This window comes from Anabrus simplex, chromosome 1 (genome assembly GCF_040414725.1).
Source record: "Anabrus simplex isolate iqAnaSimp1 chromosome 1, ASM4041472v1, whole genome shotgun sequence".
Taxonomy (NCBI): domain Eukaryota; kingdom Metazoa; phylum Arthropoda; class Insecta; order Orthoptera; family Tettigoniidae; genus Anabrus; species Anabrus simplex.
In genome coordinates, this window is record NC_090265.1 from 266,618,237 (window position 1) to 266,638,660 (window position 20,424).

At 38.7% G+C, this 20,424-nt stretch overlaps 1 protein-coding gene across 1 annotated transcript in view; it reads right to left on the reverse strand.

Annotated features, from left to right (window-relative positions):
* ssp3 (short spindle 3) overlaps positions 1-20,424 on the reverse strand; it is a 567,399-nt gene that overhangs the window by 495,500 nt on the left and 51,475 nt on the right. The window contains exons 4-6 of the mRNA XM_068225894.1: positions 16,879-16,982; positions 16,630-16,776; positions 15,394-16,545 (exon numbers count right to left, since the gene is read on the reverse strand). Coding sequence (XP_068081995.1) covers positions 15,394-16,545; positions 16,630-16,776; positions 16,879-16,982 — 1,403 coding nt within the window. The remainder of the gene's footprint in view (positions 1-15,393; positions 16,546-16,629; positions 16,777-16,878; positions 16,983-20,424) is intronic.

The following is a 20,424-nucleotide window of genomic DNA, read 5'->3' on the forward strand; positions in this document are numbered from 1 at the left end:
ATCTGAAAATGTACATAATATTTGCAAGTCCTTTTTTGTTGAGCTCAACCAAATGAAGTAACTTCAAATGTTCTTTTCCCCAAAACACACATTTTTTGGGGTTCATCCTTTGTATTCACAATGCCTCACATGCAATCTAATTTTCCATGCTCTTCATTCTAAGCTCACCGGACAAAAAATCAGTCACCCCTGGAGTAATCATTACAAGCATCATTTAACACCAAGTCTCTGGACTTGATAACCGCCTGGATTCAGTTAGGAAGTGAGTTCACAAGGTTGTGCAGGTATGTCCCATCCAGCTTAAGCCACTCGCTGAGGATTTGATCACGCAATTCCACTAAATTCCGGGGATGCTGATGTTGCATTTTACGTGCTGTTCCACCTTGCCCAACAGATTTTCAATGGCGTTCAAGTCAGGTGATTTTGCAGGCCAATCGAAATGTAATAGAACCGGGGAGTGTTCATAAAACATATGCATCCAACCCGACAAACTTTGCTGTTGTCATTTTGAAAAATCGTGTTATCAATAGCATGCTCATCATGCAGATGTTGAATGAAAGGCAACACCTGATGATCCAGAATGTTTATATAAATGTGCTGGTTCATGTTAGTGGTCACCTCAGTGAGCGAGCCCAATCCATGATACGAAAAACTCCCCCAAAACATCACAGACCTACCTCCGGCTTGAACCTGACCTTGCACACATCCAAGATGAAATGCTTCATTTGGCCTTCTGTGCACTCGACGATGTGAGTCATTGGAATACAGGCAAAAACATGATATGTCAGACCACATTACATTCCGCCAGTCAGCTACTGTCGCGTTCAATGATTTCTAGCCCATTGAAAATGCACAGCTTTATGTGCCTGTGTGACCAATGGCCTCTTGAGAGGTGACCGACTCCAAATTTTCATTGCATGCAGTTCCTGTCGCAATTTTCTCTTGTTAACACTGACTGCAGCAGTTAATGTAGGGTTTGGAAGCGATTTTGATTCACAAACTGTGAAATGCATCTCCGGTCTCTCTCAGTCAGAACCTTTTTCTGACCATAATTCTGACGTGTTTCATGGCCACATGCAGTATACTACTGCTTGTAGACATGATGAACAGTCTGCTGTGAAACAAATCAACAAATCCAGCAACTTCACATATCGTATGGCCATGGGCACGCCCAAACATGATTGCCCATTTTTACCACTCTGTCACCCATCCTTACTTCTACCCATGTTGACATACACTGTCCGCTTGAAACATCAATCTTTCACTGATCACTACTGTCTTATGCTCGCGTAGAGGCAGTATGCGTGCAGTTGAGCACAGGACTTGTTCAATGCACCATTTGTACAGGCTTAATGATCCATCTGTGCATGCGCACTAGGGTGACTAACGTTTGTTCGGTGAGCTTATCATAATAGCGTACGGTTCACAGATGCAAGTTAACTACACACACACACACACATCATTAATAACATTTTACTCGTTGCATATCTGAGAAAATCAGTACCCAAAAGCAGCAATTAATCATGCTCATTTACATTACCAAGAAGGTCTTTAATTCTTTCCTTTGCTAAAAATTCCCATGCTGAAGAAAATTGTAGCTGCTTCTATTCTTTGAAATCACAAACACAATAACAATAACTCACATGCTAAGGGAAGTAAATGACTTGCATGGTTCAAGGACGTGTAATCAAAATTTGCCTTCAATATCCAAATATAAGTTCAATGTTACAAAAACACATATTTTAAAACAAAAACTCAGGAAGGAAAAATCTAGATTTGCAACACACAACATGCTAAATCCATACGTAAATAGTCCAAGGCAGGGAACAGTCAGATACCTGCACGGTTGTCACATTGCTATGCTGACGAACACTTCTTGAGGTTGGAGTGGAACGAATACCCAAACTGCTCTGCCCAGAAAATGCCTGATAAAGGTTCAGAAACAAACTCAGCAAGAGCAGAAAGGGTTTAACAAAACAATTCCCAAATAAAAAAATGCAGTCGCTTTAAACAGAAGTATTTTCTTAGAGAGAAACAAAAACATTTCTATTAAGAAAAGTTTCAGAAGAAATTCACTATTTAATATATTGCGTTGATATTATTATTATATACAATTGTACAGTCACTCAAAAAATGAGCACATGGTATTGTATAAATTTCTCGCAGGTGCAGTTTTCTCAGAATCAACTGAACCTATAGATATACGTGTTGTGGGTCTCTACAGAGTCTGATGATGCTTGTTGTTTAAAGGGGCCCAACATCGAAGGTCATCGGCCCCCATACAGAGTCTGTATTTATATGGAGGTGAATTAAATTATAGCGACTAAATTAACAATAGTTTAAAATTAAATGGGAGCAACTATACAAACACAGAGTGTAAGGGAAAGTTACACGGAAAACATGAGGGGTGTATAGGAAGTGTATTTGCAACAATATGGTACAGCTGTCACTGTCCTGTTGTCCAAAAGGACAAAAAAATAGTGTTTTATGTTTTATTTTACATCGCATACGTGGCATGCATTTGTATGCATATGCGTAGCCCACTCCATTCCACATGGGTAACCATCAGACAAGCAACCATGGCACTGGTGTCTATCTGCAACACATTATACCATCAAAGAACCTACAGTATGTCCGAAAAATAAAAATGGTTTTCACGTATGCCTTACAAATATCATTCTTTGTTATCCTGTATGATTGCAGCACAATATTCCCTTTCACCCTGCATCAAGGAATACATTTCAACAGAACTGAAACAACACTTTGCTCAGTTTTAGTTATACAGAGTAATTCAAAAAGTTGTGCAGAAACTGAAGTAGCCTACAGAGGGATCAGAATGCAACAACTTTCAAATAGGAACGTACAGTCTAGGACAAAATATTGCATCAGGGCAAGCCTGGGAATGTCAGGAGTGACATAAAGGACAATTTATTTTCCAAAAATTAGAACAATTCAGAACTGACAATAACAATCAACTGCACACACTAGACGATAAGTGATGTTTACAAAAGCTGCTCAAACGGTCGCTCACCACATTCAATGCGGACATCATATCAGCGTATGGCATGCTCTACTAAGTGCATCATGCATTGCATGAACCTTACACGATTCATCAAGTATCCTGGAGAGAAGTGTTTCTAGGTTGGGCACTGGTATCTCGCATACAAGACTTCTGATATGCCTCCACAAAAGTAAATGCAGAGGTGTCAAATCAGAGTAGTGGGCTGGTCATGCAATTGGATGTCTTCTTCTGATCCAATGCTTGGGATATGCGATTTAGTATGCTATGTACTGCACGAACAAAACTTGTAAGAGCTCTGCCTAGTTGTACCCACATCTGAGTATACACAATGATTAGATGAACATTCCCTCACGGTTTGGCAGAACATACTGCAAAAGGGTACAGTACATCACCCCATTCAAATGTGATAGCAGGAGGTATAGTCCAACAAAGTGATCACTAATTATATCGACCCATACATCAACTGAGTGTTTGAATATGGTGCAAGAATTGTGCTGTGCCCAAACATGGCTGTTACAACAATTAAAGAGACCATCTCTAGTGAACGATGTCTCATCTGTAAAACCATATACAGTTTTGAAAACTGACCTTATTCGCACAACAGTCCACCAGCCATTGAATAAATTGCACTCATTCTGGGAAATCCTCCTCCGTCAAACCCTGAACTCATTGGTAACGAGGGTACAGTCATGCAAGACACACCAAATACTACTGTGGGAAATTCTCATGTTGTAAGTGATGGTACGTGTGCTGATAGATTACACTCCTTCCACATGTGCAAGCACTTCCTCTTCAATAACAGGTGTTCAAGCCTGACATGGCCCGCCCACATGATGCACTGTGCACAAAAAACCTACCTCCCCGAGCCAGCAGTGAATGATTTTGAAGTGTACGGAGCTGTGGATAATATCTTGTTGGATATTGGAAGAAGTTCCTACTGAGCTTCACAACCACTCCCAAGCAGAGAGAAGATTTTAGTCAGAGTCAAAAGAATGGGGGAGAAAATTCAGCCAATCTGTTAAAAACACTTTAGAATTAGATATTCTTATATACAAACACTTAAAATTTTTGAGCTCCAGTATCCATCTTCTGCCAGGTTCAAAATATCTTCCAACAGAATACTACGAAGCAAGAATGAAGCGACTTCTAGAAGAGGGAAAACCCAGCTGAAATTCTATAACTAGAGCAGATAAGCCATGCATAGTGCTGGAATTGATATTTCAATCATGTAAATTTAGAGTCCAGAAATATTTGATGGCTATTCCAATATATTTTCTACTTAGCACCCATATATTAGACCTGAATACCAGCATAAATAAACAAAGAAGAGCATGTAGAACTGAAAGAAACGTATAATCCCACAATGCCTAAAGAAGAAATTGAAATAGCGGCCTGCCATATTGCCTCACGTGCCGACCATGTTTAGCGAGAGTCATGATGGATGATACAGTTCATGTAATCATAGCTTATTATTGCTTCAAGGATGCTTTCAACAGGTACAACACTTCTTTGCCTAGAACAAGTGAGAACAGTGTGTTACGAAAACAATGGTGAAGTCAAGTGCTTGTCAAACTGGAGACCTATAACAATATGATTTTCTGTTTTTTGTTTTTTTGCTAGTGGCTTTACGTCGCACCGACACAGATAGGTCTTATGGCGACAATGGGAGAGGAAAAGCCTAGGAGTTGGAAAGAAGTGGCTGTGGCCTTAATTGAGGTACAGCCCCAGCATTTGCCTGGTGTGAAAATGGGAAACCACGGTAAACCATCTTCAGGGCCGACAGTGGGATTCAAAGTCACTATCTCCTGGATGCAAGCTCACAACAGATAAGCAAAATTAAAAATCCACCTTTTCAATACTAATATTAAACCAAATAAGTTATAACATTTACTTGGAACTACTTTCGAAGCTGGTGAGCGTCATCTTCAGCCAAATATGAGAACAGGCAATTGTAAATATACATACCATCATTAAATCAATGCACATATAAATACTCTTAATATGGGACTTACGATACCCCTTAAAGTACCTGGAGAATAAAACTGCAAATAATCACAATTTCAAAATCTTGAAGTCATGATACTTAACACAGTATAATCCTTTTCACTCAAGTTAGAACTTTGAAAGTATTGAGTTAGACTTAGAACTGTAAGATTCTAAAATAAAATGACATTTACAATAAGATACAAAAGTTGAAAACTAGAAAAGCAGCTGGAATTGATCAGATTTCTGGGGATATACTAAAGACAATGGGTTGGGATATAGTACCATATCTGAAGTACTTATTTGATTATTGTTTGGTTAGAGGAGCTATACCAGATGAATGGAGAGTTGCTATTGTAGCCCCTGTGTATAAAGGGAAGGGTAATAGACATAAAGCTGAAAATTACAGGCCAGTAAGTTTGACATGCATTGTATGTAAGCTTTGGGAAGCCATTCTTTCTGATTATATTAGACATGTTTATGAAATTAATAACTGGTTCAATAGAAGGCAATTCGGTTTTAGGAAAGGTTATTCCACTGAAGCTCAACTTGTAAGATTCCAGCAAGATATAGCAGATATCTTGGATTCTGGAGGTCAAATGGACTGTATTGCGATTGACCTGTCTAAAGCATTTGATAGGGTGGATCATGGGAGACTACTGGCAAAAATGAGTGCAATTGGACTAGATAAAAGAGTGAATGAATGGGTTGCTATATTTCTAGAAAATAGATCTCAGAGAATTAGAGTAGGTGAAGCTTTATCTGACCGTGTAATAATTAAGAGGGGAATTCCTAAGGGCAGTATTATTGGACCTTTATGTTTTCGTATATATATAAATGATATGAGTAAAGGAGTGGAATCAGGGGTAAGGCTTTTTGCAGATGATGTTATTTTGTATAGAGTGATAAATAAGTTAGATTGTGAGCAACTGCAACGTGACCTCAATAATGTTGTGAGATGGACAGCACGCAATGGTATGTTGATAAACAGGGTTAAAAGTCAGGTTGTGAGTTTCACAAATAGAAAAAATCCTCTCAGTTTTAATTACTGCGTTGATGGGGTGAAAGTTCCTTTTGGGGATCATTGTAAGTATTTAGGTGTTAATATAAGGAAAGATCTCCTTTGGGGTAATCACATAAATGAGAATGTAAATAAAGGGTACAGATCTCTGCACATGGTTATGAGGGTGTTTAGGGGTTGTAGTAAGAATGTAAAGGAGAGGGCATATAGGTCTCTGGTAAGACCCCAACTAGAATATGGTTCCAGTGCATGGGACCCTCACCAGGATTACCTGATTCAAGAACTGGAAAAAATCCAAAGAAAAGCAGCTCGATTTGTTCTGGGTGATTTCCGACAAAAGAGTAGCATTACAAAAATGTTGCAAAGTTTAGGTTGGGAAAAACTGAGAGAAAGAAGAAGAGCTGCTCGACTAAGTGGTATGTTACACGTTATAATTCTCACGTTAGGTCCGTATTGAAATGTACGTAAATACAAAGTATGTTACATGTGTTATTATTTTTTATAGCCACCTATTCAATACAAAGAGATCTTTTTAGAAATTAAATATTATTATTATAACATGTTAAGGGACATGTTTTGCCCATATTAAGGGCATCATCAGCCTCAAACTCAAACCTGTATGGTGAAAAATCAGGATCCTGATTGCTCTTACAGGTCATAAAAAGATGATATTGTAGGTGTCTGTCCAAACATACAAAATTGTTAGAATGTCCTTGGCTAAAATTGCAGTATCAAGCTGCATGTCAAAAGTTCACACGATTATACTTTCTGGAGTGTTGAAAAACTTGTTGGGGTAGAGCAATAAACAGCTCGGTCTTTATAATGAAACAGATATGTGCCTCCTTGAATACTCCTGTTAGAGGATAAGAAAAAGCAAAGCTCATAAACTGTCACAGATGCCAATTTCGTATGTTGTGAAAAGACAACAGCCTTCTTAAGTGGCTGTTCAGCTGCCTATAGTCTATTTAACTGGCTGAAAGAGTGAAAGTCAAATGCGTTATGATAAGATAACTGTCATCCTTAAGTAATTGTGGGAGCAAGGAAAAAGCATTCGGTTGTCTATAGATGTATTTATCTTGTTTGAAGGAGCGAAAGTCGAAGGTTTATCGACGCTGATAGAGCTCTTTGGTGGGAAGTCTGTAACAAGAGGAGAGTGAATGCTTAGGAAGGTATTTTTGAAGAGAATGTGGGTTTAAAAAAAGTAAAACATGGAAAATGTATAAAACACTTACCCTTTCATCTGTAAAGATGTAAATTAGTTATGGAAAGGTTAGCTGAAGAACAACATTATGTGTAGGTTCATTTATTTCTTTGACTGTTATGCAGTTGTTATGGTAGCATTGAATGCCTGACACTTGTGCTTCTAGTATTGTATCGATGTGAGATTGGCGGAGGAGGGTGTGGTGGAGGGGAGGGGGTAGGTGGAGCATTAAGTTTGTGTGTTGTTGGTGCGAGAGATTTGCATGGTCGGACAGGGAGGGAGTCGTGTTGGGTTGCGGGAGAATTGTGGGGGCGGACATGAAGGGAGTCACGTTAGTTAAAGTAGTGGAGGTTCTAGAAGATGTTAACTTAAGATTTTTAAGAATGTAGTTATGTTTTGAATTTAGAGTTTGCAATAATTTGGGTAAACTTTCGTATAATGGATTCTTGACTTCAATTTAATCATTGAGGTTTAGATTTTTCTTGTAGTATTGGTCCAAAAATATATAGATGGTTTCAAGTTCATTCATCAACTTTCCTTTGTCTACTCTTTTAATAATTGTGAGGTCCCCCTATCGTCGTGAAGTGATGTCCTTTTCTTTCATATGAGAGCTCATAGCTGAAAATTTATTGTGCTTAATGGCATTATAATGTTCTAAGTACCTAGTTTGAAAATTCCGGCCTGTTTGACCAATATAAGAGACGTTGCATTGCGTGCAGGTGAGCCTATATATGCCTGAGCCTGAGTAAATGTTTTTGCTTGAATTGACTGCGTTGTGAGTATGTTTGGACAGACACCTACAATGATATCATCTTTTTATGACTTGTAAGAGCAATCAAGATCCTGATTTTTCACCATACAGGTTTGAGTTTGAGGCTGATGATGCCCTTAATATGGGCAAAACATGTCCCTTAACATTTTATAATAATATTTAATTTCTAAAAAGATCTCTTTGTATTGAATAGGTGGATATAAAAAATAATAACATTTGTAACATACTTTGTATTTAAGTGGTATGTTCCGAGCTGTCAGCAAAGAGATGGCGTGGAATGACATTAGTAGACGAATAAGTTTGAGTGGTGTTTATAAAAGTAGGAAAGATCACAATATGAAGACAAAGTTGGAATTCAAGAGGACAAACTGGGGCAAATATTCATTTATAGGAAGGGGAGTTAGGGATTGGAATAACTTACCAAGGGAGACGTTCAATAAATTTCCAATTTCTTTGAAATCATTTAGGAAAAGGCTAGGAAAACAACAGATAGGGAATCTGCCACCTGGGCGACTGCCCTAAATGCAGATCAGTATTGATTGATTGATTGATTGATTGATTGAAAAATAAAAAGTCTTGTCAAAAATGAAATGTAATGTTACACAAAAGTCGAACCACATATAGAGCTTCTCTGTAAATATGACAGTCACAATTAGAATAAAGACTATTTATTTGAAAATCTTACAGTTCTAAGTCTAACCCAATACTTTCAAAGTTCTAACTTGACTGAAAAGGATTATACTGTGTTCAGTGTCGTGCTACTCGTGACTTCGAGATTTTGAAATTGTGATTATTTGACGTTTTATTCTCCAGATACTTTTAAGGGCAACATAAGTCCCATATTAAGAGTGTTTATATGTGCATTGATTTAATGATGATATGTATATATACGATTGCCTGTTTTCATATTTGGCTGAAGATGATGCTTACCAGCATCGAAACTAGTTCCAAGTAAATGTTGTAACTTATTTGGCTTAATATTAGTATTAAAAAGGTGGATTTTTAATTTTACTTATCTATTATTCTCAGTTCAATATGGACTTAAAACTGAAATTCTTAAATTTAAATGCAAGCTCACAGCCGCATGCCCCTGACCGCACGGCCAACTCGCCCGGTAACAATATGTTTAGAAATCAGACGATTTAATGAAAGGGTACTGGATTAGCACCTACATTTTTGTTAAGTGTTAACGAACATCAAAGGGGCTTTAATGACCAACTCAGCTGTCGCAAAAACATCTAGTCTTCAAACAATTCTGAAATCCACAATAGACGAGACAAAAAATACAACTGTTATCTTTTCTTATATATCAAAAGCTTTTGATAATATTGGACATCATAATCTAAATCTTACATTATCACCTGAGGCTCTTCCATTCAAACTAAGACATGTTATAATAAATCTACAAACTGGCAACACAACACACATCAAAACACCAACAGCAAAACAAAACAAATTCTCCTGGAAAAAAAAAAAGGAGTGATGCAGGGATCACCATTGTCACCAGTGTTATACCACCTAGCTACCGATTTCATTTTCAATGAGGTTACAGAAGAAAGTCTGTTGTGATTGTATGGGAAATTCAGTTTCTCCAAAATTGCCTCCTGTTACCATTATGGAATTTGTTGATGACACAGTCATCACTAGCAAAAGTAAAGAATCGGCTGTAGAGCTGATGCACATCGCTATCAGGTTGTTGAAGGAAATCGGCTTATGTATGAACCCTTCCAAATGGGCAAGTGTATGTATTGAGAAACGTCAACCAACTAGAGGATGAAGTGTTCGATGTTGAGGATTTCAAAGATGGAACCATTAAATACAATAAAGAGATTAAATATTTAGGCATCACATTTAATGACACACTCACCTTCGATGCAACTATTGCTTTATGAAGCCTCCACAAGAAGTCAGATTTGTTAACACCATGGCTCAAATCAGACCAAAAGTTCACCGTTTTCAACAAAACAATCTGTCCCCCACTAGTATACACTTTTCGAACAGCAGAAATTAGACAACTACCGGCTGACTTATTGCAAGCTGCCAATAAAAGAGTCAGGAGCTCTAAAAGAAATCCTGCAGCTACCCATGGACATTTCTGGCAGTGCACTGTACTCTGAATTTGAAGTACAAAGGATGGCTTGTCACAGCAATGTGGGAAATGCAGTGATGGAGGTGATTATTGTTTTAAGAGGAAGTACAATTAGGCAACCACCCTGTACTAACATTAATCAGAGGGAAAAAATGCCAGGGATCCGACACTTAAAAATATGAAGGTATCAGCCTAAGAAAGTAAAGGCCACGAAGGACTTCACAAAAATGACTCCCTAGGCCTCGCAACCTAATTCAGTCGGGGTCAGAAAATAACAATTGTTAATCAAGGGGGATTGGATAGGATAGATGAAAGTGAGGAGCCTGACACAAGTAAGTGGAAGCAATGCCAGGACTCAGCTAAGGGCCCGGTGGTCACCAACCTACGCTCCCAAGTTAAGAACCTCTGAGGACCCTTTTAGTCACCTCTTATGACAGGAGGGTATACTTTGGGTGTTATTCTACTGCCCCCACCCATAAGGGGGTTGTGGGAAATTCGTCTACAGTAAATAAGCACCTGCAATGCCCTTCTTAAGAGCCAGAAACAACTACAATTCAAAAATGTGGGACCTGGCATTCAAAAGCATACACTGCAGACACAGGCCCTAGTATCACAAGTACTGATAGCTTCCCCAATAAAAGAGGCCGTTTTCCTAACCAAGAAATTGCCACGAGTTGAGGAGCCATCAACTGGTTGGAGTTCTCTGCCTCAGAAAAGGATCAGAATAGAGCTCTATAACAAACATCCTCCAGCAAATTACTAGATACAGCATCAGCAAGGACTTTCATGCAGTGAATAGTGGGAAGCTATCAAAATGACATCAAATGTTTCTGCAATACAAACTGTTCCGGGCAGAACTCAGGATGGAAACCTCTGGTGCATCTGCGCCAGAGAGAAAGAAACACTAGCTCACATCCTGGGTTCTTGTCCATTGGCGAAGTGCTGAGAAACTCACATCATCACAAAATAAGAACTTTGATTACTGAAGAATTCTGCAAGAAAAATTTCAATGCCTACGAGGAAGTGCACGGTATATTAACAATAGGAAGCATGCGGTGAATCGGCGTGACAGCATATAAGGACAGAACGAAAGGCTTCATTATCGACCCGACCATACGATTTGAACACTACTTAGGCCAACCTAAAGAAGTCCACTTAGAAAAACAGAATACAGTATCTATGAGCCAACTAACCATTCTACAAACATAAATACAAACTTGGCGACATCCAAGTAATAGGTCTAATGATCAGAGCTTGTGGTACCATACCAGTCTTCTTTGAGAAGTTCTACTAGGAATTTTTTCTATCTATGGAGAGCATTGAGAAGGGAGTAATTGGTGCTATTAACAGATCTATAACCCTATTAAGATCTCACCTCTTCAGAGCGACATAAACATAAACACTTTATTTTTAATCACCTTTTCCTTTGTACATTGGGACTACTATAGCAACTCTCCATTCATTGGGTACAGCTTCTTCATGCAATTAGTAATCACACAAGTACTTCAGACATGGTACTATAGTACTTTTAGTATGTCCACCTTCATAGTATAATAGTCAGCTCTATTAGCTGCCATCCTCGGTGGCGCAGGTTCGATTTCCGGTACTGCCAGAGATTTAAGGGCAGGAGGGATGGTATGTGGATAAAACGGTAAGTGCAACTCACCTCCATTGGGGTTGTGTCTGAAAAGGACCTTGGGGTAAGGACATGAATTTACTTTGCGTTTAGAATACCCCCATATATCTTATCAATACCAGCTGGCTTTCTAGCTTTCAACTGCATCTTTTTGTTAATATATCATCACAGTTCAGCACTTCGCTAGTATTAGTCACTTCCTCTACCTGGATCTTACCCTTATGTCTAATTATCTTTACATACTGCTGGCTTAATACCTCTGGCTTTTGTAAATTTTCACATATACACTCCCTTTGTTCACAGTGAAAGACGGCTTCTTAATGAATATTGATGCTCACCCTTCTGATAAAGGTGGGAAGAAGAAATGAACTTGTCAGAGGCTGAGAAGAAACAGATGAAGGAAAATTAGAATTGATGAGGAGAAAATCCATCTATGTGAAGATAGCAGAGTATGAAGATGTGGAGGTTTTTCTCACCATTTTGTAATTTTATGGTTTATCCTTAACTCTTCTTTTTCTTCTTTTTTTTTTCTTGCTAGTTGTTTTACATCACACCGACACGGAAAGGTCTTATGGCGACGATGGGATAGGAAAGGGCTAGGAGTGGGAAGGAAGCGGCCGTGGCCTTAATTAAGGTACAGTCCCAGCATTTGCCTGGTGTGAAAATGGGAAACCACGGAAAACCATCTTCAGGGCTGCTGTTTTTTGTTTCTTCATCTTTCCACGCTGACCTGTCTGTGTTTATCCTATTATGTGTTACTATCTTTATATATATGTCATGCACAGTGTTATTGTACTATTTTGGCATACCCTTGTTTCTTGCTTTCTATTCCTGAATTAATGTGAGTGCATACATGAACAAAGAGAGAGAGCTCCATATGTAAATATAGTGTAAATCTATTTTTTTAGTTAACATGTATGAAATGGCAGCAGACTTATCAACATTTGTAATGCCTTTGGTCTTAAAATTGTGTCTACTCATTTCAAAAGACCTCTCAGGAAAAATAAAACTTGGTGCTCTCCACGAGATCTTGGTGAATTTCAGTTAGACCCTGTCGCAATATCGAAATGGAATATTAGAGAAATTATGAATGTAGGAGTAAGAAAAGGAACCAATCTTGACTCAGATCACTTCCTGACCTGCATAAAGGTTAAACTTCTTCCATTACATAAGAAAAACTGCCTCAGATCAAAGTTATGAGGATTGACACAGATAAGCTAAATAAAAACAAAGCAACTTTTCAAGAACTGTTACAGCAAAGGAAAACAGAGACTTGGCACGATATCCAAGAAGATATGCAAAAGATGTTGCACCCTTATGAAGGCAGCGTAAGCATTCATGGCGGACTGAAGACTGTGATAAGGCAGTCAACCAAAGAGCAATGGTCTTTAAAACATGGTACGCAGAAAAAACAGAACATAAGCTGTCAGAGTATAAAGAAGTATGGAAACAGACTGCAAAAACCTTTCATAACACCAAAAGAGCCAAAATCACGGAAGAAATCGAGAGCATTGAGTCAGAATTCAAAAGAAACAACAGCAGGAATTTTTACAGGACCTTCAGGCAACATGTAAAAGGCTATCAACCACCAAGTTTGAACTTCAAGAGAGACGATGGGAAAATGGCAGTGAACAATAAAGAAAACTGTGAGATCCTAGCCAAGTACTTCAAGATACTGCTTAACAGCAAAGAACCCAGAGAAAAATGGCCGAGAATAATCAAAGAGCAAAGAAGCGATTCAGCTCCTCCTACTCCTGATGAACTTTGGAGGATAGTTAAGGAACTGAAGAATTAAAAGCTGCCAGGGAAGACTCAATCACAGCAGAAATGTTGAGAAATGGAGGAAAACTTACCATTAATGTCCTAAGTTAAGAATGGAAAAGATCTGGAAAACTGGAATAATACCTAGTGAATGGCAACAGCACTGACACATCCTCTATACAAAAAGGGTGATAGAACTGACATCAACAATTATTGTGGCATTTTTATCATACCTCATACTTATAAGGTACTCTCCAAAGCACTGCAGGCTAGGCTAGTAGAGCAAGTAGATCATGAACTTTGCGAATATCAAGGTGGTTTCAGGAAAGGGAGGTCCTACGTTAAGCAGATTTGGTGCTTGAAAAGGGTACTGGAAAATTATGTCTCTAAGCACCTGGTAGTGGTCTTCATTGACTTTAAGAAAGCCTATTACTCAGTCGACTGGGAAATATTGTTTGACATCTACATAGAATTTGGAGTGGACTGTAAAACAGTGGAAATTAAAAAGCAAACTCTAACACAGACACATTCAGAAGTAAAATTCATGGGAGTACTATCCAAATAGTTTTTAATGAAAACTGGCATCAGACAAGGTGATGGACTGTCCCAAGTTCTCTTCAATTGCATGTTAGAAAAGGTCATCCCAGAATGGGAAAAGGAATTAGCGGGAAAGGGTTACTATACAAAGTTCACATTGGAGGCTCAAAAAGCGGTGTGAGTCAACTGCCTTGCCTTCGCCGATGAGCTGGCAATCCTGTCAAGAAACATAGAGATGCTGTGGAACAAAGAAACATGCTGAAAGAGCAGGCAGAGAAAGCTAGCCTCAAAATTTCTTTCAAGAAAACAAAGTACGTAACCAATATCAGAACAGCACCTCAACACCTAACAACAGAATATGGTAAAATAGAAAAAGGGGACAGTTTCACATATCTTGGTGAGATAGCTTCTTTCTCACTAGTTTTCATCTGCACTAACAACAGTAGGCGAGAGAAGATGGCCGCAGCATGTCCTATAAAAGAAAAAGGCAATATCAAAGAAAGCTAAACTCAGGGCACTACAGTATAACACTGTGATCAAACTCAAGTGTCTGTACACAAGTGAATGCTTCAGAATGACAGGACAGGCTGGACTGAGAGAAGCGGAAGTATGAGCGCAAGATCCTTTGCAAAAATAATGGGTCCTGAGATAACAGATGGACAGTATACACTCCGAGGAAGAGAAGAGCTATACAGGGATAATGAACGGCTGATGGAGTCAATAAGAAAAACGACGACTGAAGTTCTATGGACATCTGTTCAGGATGAATGCAACCTGAACAATGAAGCAGATTTTTATTGAATAACAGACCTAATGTCTCAGATAAATGGTTCAAGGAAGTAAGGACCTCAAAAGCATGGGACTGAATCAGGCGGACATCTCTAACCGATCAAAATACAGATCAGTGATTAACAAATTTAAGGGCTTCCACGATGAGCAAAAGCAGAACAACGGCTGGACAGAAGAAAGGAAACAGGTGGCCAGAGAAAGAATGCAACGTTTTCAGGCTGCAAAAAGGCTTGCAGAAATGCCTTATAGTTACTTGACATGGTATCTAATGGCCCTAAATGAGAATAATAATAAATATGTTCATTTGGTGCATTAGTATCCATTCATTTCCAACAAGCAATTAGGCACATATTTTTAAATTCTGATACTGCTACTGCAGATGAAACAGAATCCAACAAGTTACAGCACCTTGTAGACCTAAATAAATAAATAAAAAATTACACAATTTTCCTTTAGGACAAAGGTGTCCCCCTTTAACCAAATCTCCAATCAGATAAGATGTCACATGATCAATGAGAGTTCATAATGTGCTCATGCAGTCCATTTAAAAGTAACAATATTAAACTTTTAAAAGTATCTTACCTGTCTCACACCAACAATCGGTCTCTGCACCTTTATAGCAGAATCTGGAGGTCTGCGAAGTGCTACACCTCTACCAGCTGGTCTCACATCTGTTGAAGTTCGACTCCTCATGAGCCGAGGATTTGTGTGGGGCTTGGCAGTTACTACAGCTGAAGTTGAAACCCTAGAAAGAGATGAGGTACTAGGTGGTATCTGCTGAGGCTTAGGAGAACCTGTGTTAACTGACTGAATTTTTGCAGCAGAACCAGAATAGTTTGTAGAAGATTGGAGTTTGGATGTATTACCACTACTAACAGATACCAGATGTGAACGGGGCTCAATCTGAGCCGATTGCTGAGGTCTGTAAGGGCTAGACAATCTTGACACAGTTGAATAAGGAGGTTTTGAAAGAGCCTGTGGTCTAGAAGCTGGGCCTGCACTGCTAGTACGAAGTCCAGCACGAGCAGGTGCAAGTGGTGCTCGACTGACAGCAGGTGCTTTTCCTAGGGTCGACGGTGTAACTGGCTTGCTTACAGCAACGGGTGCAGATGGTGGTACTGGAGCAGGTGCAGGAGTAGGAGGTGGTTGTCCAACAGACAAAAACCTTAAACCATCTGAATCCTCGACACACTCTTCCAGATCAGTCTGAGAAGCTTGATGTATCATTAGAACTTCATTTGTTTCTTTTTGACAATTTTCACTATTTATTTCATCCACTGTACTATTGCACTGAATATCTTCTTTTTTTTTGTCTAATGAATCATTTCCTAAATATACCTTTGTATTATCTTCAGTACAAATACTTTCCTCAGTTTCTGCAACTGTATTTGGGGATAGAAGTTCCTTCACTATTTCTATATCACTGACCACAGTGATTGGTTCCTTACTATTTTCAAGTTTCACCTCAGTATCATTTACTGTCTTGCACACAATCAACGTACTTCCAGAAGAATCTTCTAGCTGTACATCACCAGCAAATAGGCCAGATTTCTTATTTTCTGTTGAATCAAATGAGGGGGAAGATGCCTTTTCAGGTAACAAGTCCTTCATAGTTTCTGCAGATTCAACATGAGGGACTGCAACTATATCAGCAGATGGAGGAGGACTGTTCAAATTACGAGGCTTTCCAGTACCAGGAACAGTAGGTAATTCTGATGCTATCATGTTACGAACCTATAAACAAACATGTACAACAGAGTCAAATATACGTTGACAATAAGGCCTAGAAGATTACATTAAGCCAATCTTAAAAAATACCTTGCCCGGTGAAGACTTGCGCACTTCCCACGCAAGAGATGTTGGCCGTTGAGGAGGAGGGGTATTTTCATATTCCCACTTCAATTTGAACCACTCTATCAGGCTATGAAAATCCCGAGTGTAGTTCTCTAACACAAGGATGACCTCCTACACATAAAACATGAAACCATTGAACTATCTAATGAAGCTGAAAGTATTCTACAAAAATATTGATAAAATGTTAAATAATGCATAGCCATTAATACTTACCTTACATTCTGAAACACTTTCATCAGTTTCACATGTCTGATATATTTCATCAACAGCTCTTTGCAAATTGCCAAACAGGAATGCCCAATATCTAGCTTGCAACTCTGTAGAAGACAAAAAATATACTTTAAAATTTTACAATTGGTAATTAGTAAACTAGCCATTACAAGTATCTCATCAACTAAGGTTGTGGCACAACACTAGTTACAAAAGGAAAGAATACAAAAAAAAAAAAAAAAGTGAACATCAAGAACAGTGTTCAATTTGTCAGTATAAGAATTCATTCCATCAGAATTCTCTTAATTCTAAAGTGTTTCAGTTCTAATAGTACCACTTTTAAGATATTTGAGCAACTCTTTCCCTCTGAGCATTTAATAATAATAATAATAATAATAATAATAATAATAATAATAATAATAATAATAATGTCATTGGCTTTACGTCCAATTAACTACTTTTTCGGTTTTTGGAAACACCTCTGAGCATTTAAGGACAAAGTTTAAATACTTAACAAGTAAAGCCTAAATAGATTGTCGTCTTCATCATCATTTCCACTTATCTAGTTCCAGCCAGGTGGGGGCATTTATGGTACTTCTCCACCTCCTCTCCTTCCATCATTCTTTTGTAATTCTGTTTCATTCCCAGTTCCTTCTTCTTATACTAGTCTTGACCAAGTATATCCATCTTGCTCTGTATCTCCCACGTGCTCTATGCCACAAACTTAGCATCCGTCATCTGTTTCAGCATCTATTTCCTCCATTCTCTTTACAAGTCCAAACCTCTTAATCCATTCTCCTGTCATAAAACTTTTCTACTTCAATTTATTTCCTAACATTTCTCACTTTGTCTTTTCTATGACACTTCTTAGGAATTTCATTTCAGTAGCCTGAATTTTTCTCTTCCTGTTTCTAGTCTCTACCCAGATCTTCACTGGTGTGTATAGTGTATAATAACTTCCTTACACTACCATAGTACGTACATCCTCCTTCCGAACTAGGTTCCTTACATTCTGGGAGAACACATTTGCCCCTTGCACTTCTTTGCAAATCTCTATAGCCAGCCTTTCATTTTGCATTAGTTCGCTTCCTAGGTATTTGAAGCTGACCTCCCAATATTAATAATTCCTTTTCCAACTCTGTCACCTTTTGTTATCACTAACATCTTACACTTCTCCACATTGAATTTCATACCATATTTCAGAAATTTGGCATTCAGTATTTCAGCTTCTTTTGTACTTTCTTCACGTTCATTCCCCACATCACAATATCATCAGCAAATAGCATTAACTCATCTTTCTTTCAAGTCCTTCACAAATTCTTCCATTCATAGTAATCATCATTATCATCATCCGGCTCCATGGCTAAATAGTTAGTGGCCTGGCCTTTGGCCCCAGGGGTTCCGGGTTCGATTCCCGGCAGGGTCGGGAATTTTAACCTTAATTGGTTAATTTCGCTGGCACGGGGGCTGGGTGTATGTGTCGTCTTCATCATCATTTCATCCTTATCACGACGCGCAGGTCGCCTACGGGAGTCAATTCAAAAGACCTGCACCTGGCAAGCCGAACTTGTCCTTGGACACTCCCGGCACTAAAAGCCATACGCCATTTCATTTCATCATTATCATCATCAATTCACAGTTCCAGTTTCTCGGGTACTGTTGATAAACCTCTTCCACTCTCCTCTATTCACAAATGTCCTGTTCTTCATGACATAATCCATTGTCCTTCCCCTGACTGCAATGCCAGTCTTATGTATTTATTTATTCATTCATTCTTGATCTACATTTGTGATAAAGTTAGGGCTTATGGCCCTCTCTTACACTTAACCACTTGACCACACCCATCCAGCAAGTTCTAAGCCTTCCAACCTGGCATCTTCCTTTTGCCTCGCCTTCCAAGTGCACTTGGGCTATTCTCAGAAGTAGCTGTTAAACATTACTAATTTTGCTTTCCTTGGAATCTCAACATCCCAAGAAGAAACCTCACTCATAAGTAGAACAGGAAAGTCTTTTGCACACTGTTGGTGATCTCTCTTGTGGTTAAGTCACATTACTATGATAAACAATGGTGGTGACAGCACTCTTCTCCGTCTTAGCCCAGTAACATTCCTAAACCATTCATTCCTCCCAACTTGGGTCTGGATACAGCTAAAATATTTTCCACAGATTGTTCATAGAGTTTCTATTGTTTGTTTTTCAGCTCTCATTCCTAGCATGGTTTCTTATACCTCTTCCCTGAATATATTATCATCTGCCTTTACTATGCGTCTGTTATTTCTTCTGCCCATAGGCTGGTTGGATCCTCAAGCAACATCACAAAACGTTATGCAGTTATGAAAACTGACATCAAACAACAATTCATAATTAATATTATAAATTTTATGTATTGTATTGTATTTATTATTGAACATTACAGCCCAAATACATGTTCACAATGAAAACAACTTACAAGAAAAGGAAAAAGGAAAAACACGAGACTCCCTGAGTATGCCATGAGGTCCATCAGATACTCTGGTAACGTGACACTCCCTAGGGAGGATCACCACAGCAGTCATCCTCAGTCCCTACATGCCACGACCATCAACCCCGCTGGATATTAAAATAAATTAAAAAATAACAAAACAAAAAAAAAATTAAAAAGAAACTATCGACCTACTACTACTGCTGTCCAGCCATGTCATCATCCCTGGTGGGAAAAAGGCCATCCTCCCATTGACGACACGACCGGCCCTATCCATGGGGCCCGAAAGAAGCCCCAACAACCCCTACCAGATGAAAGCGCAGCTTTTTCACCATTCCATTTGCAGCCAACCTCGTGAGGCTGAAACCACTCTCCTCCTATACCCTACCCCTCTCCTCCTCATTCAGCATACAGTATATCTCTCTTTTACTTATACAGGGTAGGCCCGTCCTACCCCATCCTCTTACGGGTATGTCCTGCTCTCCCTTACTTACTACTCCTTACTATCTCTTACTGTACATAAATCGTGAGAAAACTGCACATGTCCAAATATTATAATAGTAATAATAATAATAATAATAATAATAATAATAATAATAATAATAATAATTAAAAATCTATAGACTAATTGGATACCTTAACTACGTACTAATTAGCTACCTTAAATAAGACTAATCTAGCCCTTCTCCTTCCTTACATTCTAGATATATCAGATACAAGCGATTGTTGCTGCAAGAGCCAGACTTCCTGTTTCAGCACACCCATCACATGTCCTTGTGCACTCAGCTACTTGCGTCACATTCCTTGTTCACTTACCTACTCCCGCTGAATTCCAGAACACAGATAGTCAGCAATTACATACCATCCTGCCATACCACAAACGGTAAGGCCTCTACATTTGCAAAATACCACATCATATAGCCAACTCTATTTATTCACCAATTCAACTATGTACCACCACCAGTACTCCACTCACCATTAAATTTACCATACAAACTCCATCCACTAAATATCATCAAACTATTAAACAAGCTTCCCATAAACACACATCACCATTCCAAACACATACCCCTGTATCCCCTCTAGGC